Here is a 12792-nt window from a genome sequence, read left to right on the forward strand (position 1 = left end):
TCAACTGTATAGAACACAAAGGAAATTCAAGTTAGCTCTGTAGTTCCTACTGCCACTTTTCCAATCATTCTTAAAGAATCACGTGAAATTGTGGAGTCATACTGATTATGAACTCATTACAAGAATGCCCGCCAGTCCAAGAATTGTTAAGCCAGCCTTACTCATTTATCATTACGATGGTTTCATCACCTGAACTGAGAAGAAAAAGATCATTTGCATAAAATGGGTAGGGCTTTAGTATCACTAAAATATTGACGACTTAGAAAAGACTTTTGGTTCCTAATCTTGAACAAGAATTAGGATGACTTTAATTATCTTTTCCCCACAACCTAAGTCCTAAAATTCTGGAATATTAAACTCTTGAGGCTGTGTTTTAGAACATGATATCCAAGTTTCAATTTTATTTTCTTGTTAACACAAGAGAAGTATCTCTTCTCAAATATTTTCTTGGCCAGGTAACAAAGAAAAAGAAGCCAAGCCTCACCTCTCTTAAAAGTTTTGGAATTGTACTGATTTAATTTTAGGCTCTTTCCTGTTCTAAATCTCAAAAGACTGTATGACAAGGCCGGGCATGGTGGCTCACAGCTGTAATCCCAACACTTTGAGAGGCCGAGACAGGTGGATCACCTGAGGCCAGGAGTTCGAGACTAGCCTGGCCAACATGGTGAACCCCCATCTTTACTGAAAATATAAAAGTTAGCCGGGTGTGACGGCACATGCCTTAATCCCAACTACTTGGGAAGCTGAGGCAGGAGAATCGTTTGAACCCGGGAGGCAGAGGTTGCAGTGAGACAAGACTGTGCCACTGCACTGCAGCCTGGGCAACAGAGCAAGACTCCATCTCAAAAACAAGATAAAAAACAAAAAAAACCATATGACAGTTATGCACACATACTCCCTGAAATGTGTTAATACATTTAATTAGTAACATGCAACTATATTAATGCCTTACAACCTGAAGAAAAAATTACTCTTATAAATGTTAATTCCCCAAATTACAAATCTTAACTGTTTGAAGGATAAAGAGGAAGCCTTAATAGGACATACATTCATACACACTCATGCAATCTCTCCTTACATCAACGTTTTATATTCACAATTTCGCCTTTAATTCCTTTTACAGAAGAGTATGTCCCCCATCCTCAAACAGCAGAACCTATCATCAACTGTTTAAAACACATCAAGGAGTTCAGTTAAAATGTGGAAAAACAGGTTTTTACTATACTATACAAATAAGAAAACACTTGTTTTAAGAAATAAATGATGTTCAACAACAAAAGTGTACTAATATGTAAGCTAAGGAAAAAACAAAACAAAACCTCAAACTAAAAACAAGGAAAAAAATCCCAAAAAACATAAGGCTTATCTAGACCCAAAATGGGGTAAGAGGGAAAAAGAAAACTCATTTCCTTTCATTAAAAATCAGAGTGCAACATCTATAGTTAAACAACTTTATTAACATAGTCAAGCAGTGATTAACATTCACATCTATTATGTCACATCATACAAATGTAAATACAAAATTACTACAGTACAATATATATTCTCTGCATGATCCAAAATATTTGGTGGCCCCAAAAAACTCTCTTTAAAATTCAGCAGCTTATCAAAAATTAAAACCGTATTCTATTTAAAATGGAGATCTGTTAGCACAGAGTTAGACTTCAAGAAATATCAATTTAGTACAGTTTGAGAAGTTGCAGGAGGATATGTTTGAAGGACACATTCTAACATAGTGTGGCAGGTACAGGAAACATCAGATTTAAAGCTTTTAAGCATAACTCATACAACCTAAGTTGTCAGCAGAAAGATCCAGTTATTTGTAACTAAAGCTAATGCTACTAAATTATTGCACCCAATGTTAACATATTAAGTGTAAAACTGTTTTGTAATATGAAGTGATTTACCACGTTTAAACATCTCTTCTCACAAGATGATAATCTATTAAGTAAAACTAATTATACAGTATTGTCTAATTACTGTCTCCATAAAAATCACCCAAGCTCAATTTGCTTATATATCCACAAAGGAAAACAACAACAAAGTAATATGCGGAAAGTACAGTGGAACCCCTTTATGAGGCCAATATTAGAAGGGGACCAACACCGCCTTATAGGCTAACCATGTTATAATAGGCTTTTAAAAAGATGTAATACCAGCGAAATAGCTAATCTTGAATAATACCAAGCCACAGTATAAGGAAATTCTACGGCAGATAAACAAAAACTGCAATAAAAGGAAAAACTGCTTTTCTTATTAGTGATACACTGCTTGGCAAATAGATTTGGCCTGGTTTTAAAATGTACAAGAGGTGAAAAAAAATCACCATTTTAACTTCTTTCAAAGTCATGCATACATTCAGCTATTATGCATCTTTTAAAAAACACAATACATTCTGGGATACAAACCACAATGAACAATTGTGTAATTTAAATGTATACCTTAAAAATTAATATGTATAATAACTAGGCATAAAGAATTATCTATGTAAGTAATGCTAATGGGTGAAAGATCTATGTAAGATTGAAAAAATTAGTCACAATTCACTTGGAAAGCCTAAAGGTGAATAAAACTAACTTTTATGTAAAATTTAATTTTAGAGAGGCATTAGAAGTATCTCCATATTTAATACAGTATAAAATGCACTAAGTTGGTATACAACGCTATATTGCATGGTATTATTACCAGATAATATTGTTAACAACACAGCTCATTACTGATCTCACTTTTCACTTAGATTATCCCAGGCCCTTAACTATCTGAAGACCAGTTTTCTTAAATGTTCCAAGGCCTATACTTCATTAACAACACTAGTAGCAAGTTAGTTTCCCCTCCTTGTATTATTTGCAAAAATAATTCAGTAAGCAAAGCTGTGTATGTTTTGAAGTATTATCAAAGGAAGGACTTAAATTGCAGTTATGCATGATACACTCTTCCCCTGGGAAGAATGCTTTTGCACCATTATCTGTTAATACATTCAATATGAATAATATAGATTTACCATATGAAGCAAAAAACCACTTTTTCCTCATGGCAAAGGACTTAAATTTAGACTAAAATGTAATTAATTTATTTCTGGCATTTCTGCTAGGCAGAATAATTTTATATAGGGGAGAAAAATTTCCACTTTCCTATTTTGAGAGTTTGAAGAAAATGACGACCATATGTAGCTCATTTTCAGGTAAACCTGTAGGCAAAAGGCTTGTCAGGAGGGCTTTATACCACCCCAGCCTGCTAGAATATTAGGAAAAAAAATCAGACTAAATGGAAAGATTCTCAATGAAATACACTTAAAAAACAAAGAATGTAACTAGGATGACCCTTTATAAGCATGTCACCAAAGCAAAAACAATACAAGAGTATTCACCTGAGATAAAACTTGTATCTGAATATTTTATAACTGAGTAGACAAAGCATTTCAAGAGGAAAATCCATTGAAATTAGTTTAAAATATACATCTGATCCTATTTTACAATATATGCAATTTAAGCAATTCAGATCAATGAAAAAGTCTTAACCAAAAAAATCACAGTGTTTATCAATGTTAATTACAAAATGTATGCTACTTGTTTTGTTTTTAAGATGTAATGGCTTGGTTAAGTGTTTTAAAATCTATTCTTCTGAAATCTAACTTGCATAACAAAATCAAGTAGCAATAATGTAAAGCATCAGAACTGGCTCTTAAAAGATTATTTACATGTTGATTATTTGGGAAATAACCAACCAAAAAATATTAAAAAGTGATTTTTTTTTTACACAGTATGAAGTCATTGAAGAGATTAGACAATACAAAAAGCAAAATTCTTTCCTGAATAAATGAATACCTGTGGCACTAAGTTCACTCGCTAATGGACTGTAACATGGAACTGCCAAACATGCATTTAAGTTATATTAATTACACTTTCTGTTTCCAACTTAGGTTGATCAGCAGCTTTGTTCTGTTAGAATCCTTCAAAGAGAGAAGCTCAAACAGGAAAAAGAAGGCATATATAAAACAGTAAACACTGACCTCCTGAGGTTCCTACAACATAAAAATATTCAAGTAGAAAATCTACATCACTTAGCAGCGGCTATTTCTGTAGTTGAGCACACTAACAGCATTTTAGTGTGTAAGGAGCAGATGAAGTAAGCCGTGCTTTAAGCATGCCAAGAGGCAGAAACACTGGAATGTAACAAAGACAAACTCACAATTTCATAGACATTCAGTCAACATTCAAAACTATTAAGACTACACCACAAGAATTAAGTTGCTTTATATATATCCCATGATGTATTAGATTTTATCAGAATAAATGCTAAATCAGAGCTTACCTCAAAAGATAACTTAAATGGCTTCTGCAAATTCCTGTTCTACACTATGTATCTGAAATATAAATTAGGAAGAAACAATAACCTCAAGGGGGAAAAATACACAAAGAATCCCAACTCAAATTCAGGTTGCCAGTCATATTTACCTAATTTTATTTTCTATTTTCAAATTAAATTTCATTTAAATAAAAAAAAGTCAAGTGACTACAAAACTGGGTGCATTTTTAATAGTGTTATTCATCTGCCTAACTGGAAACTAATTTTTAATGAGACAGGTGACAATATTGCCTTTAGTCAATACAGAATTGTCAACCACAGGTTCAAATAACTTTACTGAAGATTGTTATGTGTTTGTTTTAAATTGAATTTGGTCATTTCAATTTAAAATACTCTCTATTCCAGAATATTAAACTATCTCTCATATTAGAATTCTAAGTATTTGAAGCACTACAGAATATCACTATAATCTAAGAATAAAACAGCTACTCTACTCAGTTATTAAAGACTAACAGGGAGGCAAATTTTGAGCTCCCAGTGAAGCAATGGTACTAGAAAACAAAATGCTGTATACTCTTTGAATCCAACTTATAATATTAAAAATATCAGGCACTATAAAATAATTTAATTTCAGGCTCTACAGACTGAAATTTGCAAAGCCAAAGTAGAGGAAAGGTGAAAGAACATGTTAAAAAACAGAACAAAACAAAACAAAACACACACACACACATAGTAACAAAAACCTTTCTACATGCTACCATGCATTTGAAATTTTTGAAACAGTATAAATTCACACGCACACAGCTCAAACTTCAGTGCAATGGCTGTATCATTCAACACTTTTAGAGAATAGAACCATGCAAAGAGGAGCAACTGCTTATAAAAATGGTTACTCAGTATTTATTCTGCAATGCAAAGGTGACAAACTAAAATATAAAAAGGCTGTTATGGCTTAACATTTTTGTTGCAGATTAAATATGCAGCATTGAAAAATGGAAAGGCGTGGCTTCATCTCTGACCAGCAGAGTTAAAAAGAAAAATCTCTCCATTTTCCTTCATCATCATGGGATACACTGTTCAGGCAATCCAAATTAATAAAGACTTGCACTTTCATATGAACACAAGATCAAGTGTACCAGTTAGGTTTTCACATTCACAGTATATAAGAAAATACACATGGAAGGAAAAGTAAAGGGTTAACTTAACAAGGATTTATTCACAGGAATACATGTAAGTAGAGAAAAATAACAGAAAAGCTAAACAAATGAAATGAAGAGGATCCAAACCAACTTTCACTCTGTAGCTTTTAACTTGCACCCTGTGTGCATATATCTAGGGCACGGAGGGCCACCAACATGCGCCAAAATACAGTGTAGGAACCCTGCATTACATCCATTAACTTAAACATATCTTTAAGATCATGCTTTGAACAAAAAAAGGGAAGCTTAGAAGGCAGTATGTTGAGTGGGAATAAACATTGAAATATAGCAATCATTTTTCAACTTCTACAATTGTCTTTATGTGCCAACTAACATTTATGCAGCCTTTTACAGATCTTTTACCACGTAATTTAAATTTTAGAAGTTTTGATAAAATCACTAGTAGTATATAACCATGCAGAAAGCACATCACACTGACAGCACAGAGGCAAAGATTTTGCACAGGTATATTAGCTTTCCACATTGTGCAGGTTACACACAATACAATATCAATCTTATTCCTAACAGATCCTAAAAAAGATATTTCAAGGCCTACCTGTAAACTACAGTACTTTATATATCTATGTTCTTAATAAAAATAAAATCCACAAATCTTAAAAAGGAACTTTAAATGCAGGGCTATATTGAATTGGTAAACTGCAACACAAACTGGCGCAACATAGGTAAATGAATACCAATCTCACTCTATGTGATGCAAGCATGCTACTTTCCCACTAATTTAAATTACTTTCAACCACTATGAGCCAGAATGCATGCCTGAACCTTAAACTGCACTTTAAAAAGTAACATCTTGGCCTAGAAATTAAATCTAATGAAGTATAACCATCAAATTATATCCACTACATTAATGTTCAATGCAAAATTAGGATGTCATCTTTAGTTTGATATGCCTAACCCCATTTATTCCTCCCTCCCTGCCCACCCCAAAAAAGGTAAAAGGAGTGACTCATTTGGCATTTCACAGGGTGCTTCATTGTTTGTTTGTTTTGTTTTATTTCCAACTTTTTTGGGGTACCTTAAATTGTAACTTCCAAGAACCTGCTTCTACTACGGGAAGGCAAGCTGACTTTTAACTATATTAGTTTTGTTTGTGTAGTTCTTCATCAACATGCAAAACAAGGCCCCATCATGTGGGAAAACTTACATAAAAAAACTTTAAATTAAAAAAAAAAAAAACTTCTTTACTATTTGTAACTCCCATTCTTAGGTTTCCTTTATTGTGCGCTATAGAATTGTTCCTCTTTCTTGTCCCTAGGCATCATTTATATGGTTCTTGTTTTGGTACAATTCCCCATAATATTCCACAATGTACTGTTTTGTGAGTAGACTGAATAGATTTTTTTTTTTTTTTTGCTTCTTCACATCCACTGCGGAGTTGTAACTGGAGACATATTTCCACCCACAAAGGCTCCAGATGTTAAAACGTTTCCCAACATCGACTTAATACAGTGACGGCAACACCTCCCTCCCGCCCCTCCCAGTAGGGTTGGGATTGTACTGTATTCCCTACTGGTTTACCCTTCCCCCCTGTAAAGGGTAACATTTTCCCTGGGTGCAGAGGCTCCCTTATAGTCTCCAAGACTGAAGGACCTATAAGAAAAAGAACAAAAACAATTTTATCTTTAACAATCGTTTGTCTTTCAAAGCCAGTGGAACAAAAAATTAATCAAATAAGAATGCTATCTTTACCTATAAAGAAAACGAGAAATTTGGACAAATTGCCTAATATCGTGTTAGTCACTTATAACCATGCTGCTTCCTTCTCCTATGGCACTGAATTGTTTGCTGCATCAGGTATGAAAAGTGAGGTCAAGCTGGGTAGGAGAGTTGTATAGACAGGTGTACAACACTTTGTATAGTGAAATATGCCTCGTATGATGCTATCAGTCTAATTCTTTATCCCCTTTTGCAAAATGGGACCCAATGGGAACTCGTTATTTCTTATATAACAAGTGGCCTTACTTTCTTAAAAATAAAGTAGCACTTTCTTTAGGACAATCCTTAGAATGAAAACACCATCTTTTCCCCCCCCAGTATTCCCAATATTAAGCAAACAGAAATCCAACCTATCAAAACACAAAAGAGCATTTGTTATTTGGGGTTGTCTGGTATTTTAGGCCTAGAAGGCACTAGAAGTGTTCATTACCACAGCAGGGTCACTACATTCAGTAAGTATCAACAAACAAATTCTACATAAAAAAAGAGAGAGAAAAAAGTAAATTTAACATTTATTTATTTATTTTGGAGATAGCACCTTGCTCTGTCACCAAGGCTGGAATGCAGTGGTGTGAATATGGCTCACTGAAGCCCCAACCTCCTGGGCTCAAGCAATCCTCCTGCCCAGTCTCCTGAGTAGCTGGGACCATAGGTGCATACCACCATGCCCAGCTCATTTTTTTCTTTTTAATTTTTTTCATAGAGATGGAGGTCTCATCATGTTGCCCAGGCAGGTCTCAAACTCCTGGGCTCAAGCAATGCTCCCACCTCAGCCTCCCAAAATGCTAGGATTATAGATGTGGGCCATCACACCCTGCCTACACTTGCCTTCTTGATGTTCCTAATTAGTTCTCATTCTGATCCTATTTCACTTGGTCATTTCCACTATCTTCCAGTCACTTGGTTTTTCTGGTAGGAACTTTTTTCTATGCTAAACAGTTTTAATGATAAAAAGGATATTAAGAAATAAGGTAAGATTACTGGGAGATTTAAACTGTTACCTGATAGTGGTCCTTTTACAAACAGAACTCTACTACCCAATCATGCCAAGTTTTGGCCATTTATGAACGTTCATGTGAATTCACAGAGGGCAGTGAATCCATCTGTGTAGAAATACAAGCAATCCCTTTTCTCCTGCCTCTGAAGAAAGGGAAGAGGAGTACAAAAAGGCAGGAATAAAAGATACTGATCTACTTTTAGCTCTAATTACAAAACCGAGAACTATTTCATACCTTGTCTTAGAACAGTTAATTCATGATTGGTGATGAGACCACAGAGGTAATAAATCTGAAAGTGCTCAAGACTTGTTAGTAGCTCATTGAAGCTTTGAAGCTACAAGTCATTCTCATCTTTTGCATTCTCATAATTTAACATAAGGTGAATCCAGCACTTTTCCAAAATGCCAAAGCCATTTTGGAAAACAGCTCTTGAGGACTCAAGACTGAAGTAGGACAACACATATGAAGGGCTCTGACACATTCTGGAAGCTTTGAGTCCATTTCTACTACCTTCTAGGTTAGACAGCTTGGATGGTGAAATCTTTCCAGATTTAAATTTTAGCTTGGAGTAAACAAGCAAGCAAGCCAAAAAAACTCCTCCAATTCAATCTAAAGTGTAATTCAACTTGGTGTACATCTTCTGTACATGCTCATTCAGCACATCTTCTGGCTTCCAGTCAGATATGTCTTAATTCATGTTGAAAATCTAAAGATGAATGTCAAAACCCTGATATTTATTGTACTGGCCCAGTTCCTAACCTTTACTGAGTAAACTTAGTGTGCCAGGCAACATACTAAGTTCTGGCATCACATACAGTATAGTATTTAATCCTCAACATAACTCAATGACAAAACCGAAGCTCAGAGATGAGAACTGCTAGTCCCATTTAAGTACAGAAGAGCTCAAGGAGCAAGAGTCCAAACGAATATAGTCCATCCCAAATTAAAACAGAATATTTCATTACTTATTTTAAAATATAGTCCTAGGCACTGGGCTCAGTGGCTTACGCCTGTAAATCCCAGCACTTTGGGAGGCCGAGGTGGGTGCATCACAAGGTCAGGAGTTCGAGACCAGCCCGGCCAACATGGTGAAACCCCATCTCTACTAAAAATACAAAAATTAGCCAGGCATGGTGGCATGTGCCTGTAATGCCAGCTACTTGGGAGGCTGGGGCAGGAGAATTGCTTGAACCCAAGAGGCGGAGATTACAGTGAACTCAGATTGCGCCACTGCACTCCAGCCTGGGCGAAAGAGTCTCTGTCTCAAAAAAAAAAAAAAAGAAAGAAAGAAAGAAAAAAAAGTGATGGGCACATGGTAGGTACTCAGTGAAACATACAGTGAAAAACAAAAACAGTGGGCCAAAACCCAACTGAGTTTTCTTTCAAAGCACGTGAAATGAAAAGTCCTTGTTACAGCAGAGACTATAAATTCATGCTCCAAAATGAAATCAATTTTACCCCATCACTATGAATGCCGATGTCTTCTTGCAGGAAAAAAGAAAGAAAAAAGGAATAGTTGAAGCAATGTTGAGAAATCCAACCAGCGTACCAACATGGATTTCTTTATACCTACGATTCAAACTGGAGCTAATCGTTTTTCTTGGCTTGTTGGTTCTATTAAGAAAATTTCTTTAGCCTTCACTTAGGTAATTTTATTTTCTATTTATTTGAGATGGAGTCTTGCTCTGTCCCCTAGGCTGGAGTGCACTGGCAAGATCTTGGCTCACTGCAACCCCCATCTCCCAGGTTCAAACAATATTCCCACCTCAGCCTCCTGAGTAGCAGGGACTACAAAAGCACGTCCCACCACACGTGGCTAATTTTTGTATTTTTAGTAGAGATGGGTTTTCACCATGTTGGCCAGGCTGGTCTCAAACTCCTGACCTCAAATGACCTGCCCACCTTGGCCTCCCCAAGTGCTGGGATTACAGACATGAGCCACCACACCTGGCCCACTTAAGTAATTTTAAATTTAAAGCCCAAGATAGAATGATATGAGGCTATGTTTTATTCAACCTCTATAGAAAACAAATAGCTTTTTATTCTATTTAGTAGTTTGAAATGATAGCCCTAACAAAATTTTCTTCATCCTGAAAATTTCCAAACTTCTTATAACTTACCCCTAATTTTGGGACTGCAGCTTAAGTGTATTAGATTAAACACCATAAAAAGCTGCAAGACGCTCTTTTAAGGGAAGAGGAAACTGGTCAGAGAAACGCCTCCAATTTTCATCGCCAACTTGATTTTTAAATCCATGAAGGATCTGTAAGAGTGAAAAACCATTAATTTATCAATAACAAGAGAAAAATTCAGATCAGCATAGCTTCTGAAATCCAACACAGCTGATTTTTTAATAAATTTTATCCATTTTAAAGTAGCAATTCTCAAACTTCGTAGGATTCTACACCATTCCCTGCTAATATGGTCTGGCTCTGTGTCCCCACCCAAATCTCATCTTGAATTGTACTCCCATAATTCCCACGTGTTGTGGGAGGGACCCAGTGGGAGATAACTGAATCATAGGGGTAGTTTTTCCTATACTCTTCTGGTGGTAGTGAATAAGTCTCATGAGATCTGATGGTTTGATAAGGGGAAACCTGTTTCATTTGATTCTCATTCTCTTTCTTGCCTGCTGCGATTTAAGACTTGTCTTTCACCTTCCACCATGACAGTGAGGCCTCCCCAACCACATGGAACTGTGAGTCGAATTAAACCTCTTTCTTTTGTAAATTACCCAGTCTTGGGCATATCTTTTTGTGTGTGTGTGGGGGACAGAGTTTCACTCTTACTGCTCATGCTGGAGTGCAACGGCACGATCTTGGCTCACTGCAACCTCCACTTCCTGGGTTCAAGCGATTCTCCTGCCTCAGCCTCCTGAGTAGCTGGGATTACAGGCGTCCGCCACCACCCCTAGCTAATTTTTTGTATTTTTAGTAGAGATGGCATTTCACCATGTTGGCCAGGCTGGTCTTGAACTCCTGACCTCAGGTGATCCACCTGCCTCGGCCTCCCAAAGTGCTGGGATTACAAGTGTGAGCCACTGAGCCTGGCCCTTGGGCATATATTTATCAGCAGCGTGAATATGGACTAATACACGTGCCTTGCCTAAAAGTACCTCATAGCATATGCTTAAACTCTGCTTTGAGAAGTTTAGAATTTGGCAAGTGTTCCAATAACAGATATACTCTAAGCAATCTCTGATACCATACTAATGAAAAAATAGAGAAGTCATCCAAGCAATACAATTTTTATGTCTTATTTTTTCAAACTGGAAATACACAAGCTTTGAGTTCATGACAAACTATAGTTCACTAATTTTAATCTTGGGTGATTCAAATGTGTAACTGCATTTTATTTTTTACTGTGGTTGAGTACTGACGAGTTAATCAAAAGAGGGTATTAACAAAGCAAATAATGACATGGGCTTACTCCTGTGGCAGCCATTTAGATTTACTCTTTTTCAGATTATACTCCAAGTCTCCATTTCCATCTTGAAAAACATATACTATTTTCCTTAAATGGAATAATGGGACCACCTAAACTAGTGGTACACTTGGGAAAATACTTTCAAAGTGCATCCTCTACAGATAAGAGTCACTGCTGTATTTTAAGAAAAGATCAAGCCAACTTTGTTACCAAGAATAAAGGTTATATATGTAAACTATCAATACTGACTTGAAGAGCCTAACTTTCACAAAAAATGTAAACATAATTTAAAGTTTTCCACTAGGATATTAACAGTCTCAAGATGATGCATTATAAAGACTTATTAGTTACCTTACAGAACATGTCTCTGAGATCATCTTTTGGGTTAATCCATGATGCAACGGCATCACAAAAAAATATAAAATCCTGTAACAAGCAAGAAATACATCTTAGGTTGATATTGTATTTGTCAAACTCAGCAAAAGATATATGTAAACCTCAGAGTTTATGTCACAATAGAATCTAGCTTAAAAAAGGAAACATTTAAAAATTAACTATGATCATAAGGAATTAGAAGAGATTACCTTAATGGCTGTCCCTATTAGCCCACAGTCAAGGAACCTCAACTCATTCAGTTTATACTGGACTTTAATGTCCTGCATCACACAACAAAATAACCCCCTGTGCAATAAATGTTCAGCATCAGAAATGAACTGAAAGCACCAAATCGACACCCATAAAAATACTCTTTCATTTACCGGATTAAAGAAAAACATAAAACCAATGATCTTACAGTTTTGACTGGCCTAGAAAGAAATTAAAGCTAGCTAAATATATATTAAATGATCTTGATTTGAAATAGAGAAATTAGTAATTTCAAGGTCCATTTTCAGACATAACTTAGTTGAAACAACCAAAAAATTGAAGAAAAACTAATTATGTAATTACAAATACCCAATCCAAACAAGAACAAAAAACCCAACTTTTGGACAATTACTTAAAAGATAATCAGGCTATTCTGACTACAAGAACAAGATAATAATATGCTTTAAGCATTTCATTAAAATATTCTCAATCTTGCCTATCATACTGAAACATTAACAGTTCAACAAACAGCATTCAACATA

At 35.6% G+C, this 12792-nt stretch overlaps 1 protein-coding gene across 11 annotated transcripts in view; it reads right to left on the minus strand.

Moving 5' to 3' along the window:
- Nucleotides 1–1437: 1437 nt before the first annotated feature.
- The window catches only part of TNPO1 (transportin 1), a 98258-nt gene continuing 86903 nt past the window's right edge, over nt 1438–12792 (minus strand). For 5 of the 11 annotated variants that reach the window (XM_001153549.6, XM_063811152.1, XM_517712.8 and 2 more), the window contains 3 exons: nt 12017–12091; nt 10360–10502; nt 1438–7115 (listed from right to left, as the gene is read on the minus strand). In XM_001153549.6, coding sequence (XP_001153549.2) covers nt 10395–10502; nt 12017–12091 — 183 coding nt within the window. In that variant the 3' untranslated portion in view covers nt 1438–7115; nt 10360–10394. The remainder of the gene's footprint in view (nt 7116–10359; nt 10503–12016; nt 12092–12792) is intronic. The other 6 variants (XR_010157213.1, XR_010157216.1, XR_010157214.1 and 3 more) reach the window with 2 other exon arrangements.

Source organism: Pan troglodytes, chromosome 4, assembly GCF_028858775.2.
Source record: "Pan troglodytes isolate AG18354 chromosome 4, NHGRI_mPanTro3-v2.0_pri, whole genome shotgun sequence".
Taxonomy (NCBI): Eukaryota; Metazoa; Chordata; class Mammalia; order Primates; family Hominidae; genus Pan; species Pan troglodytes.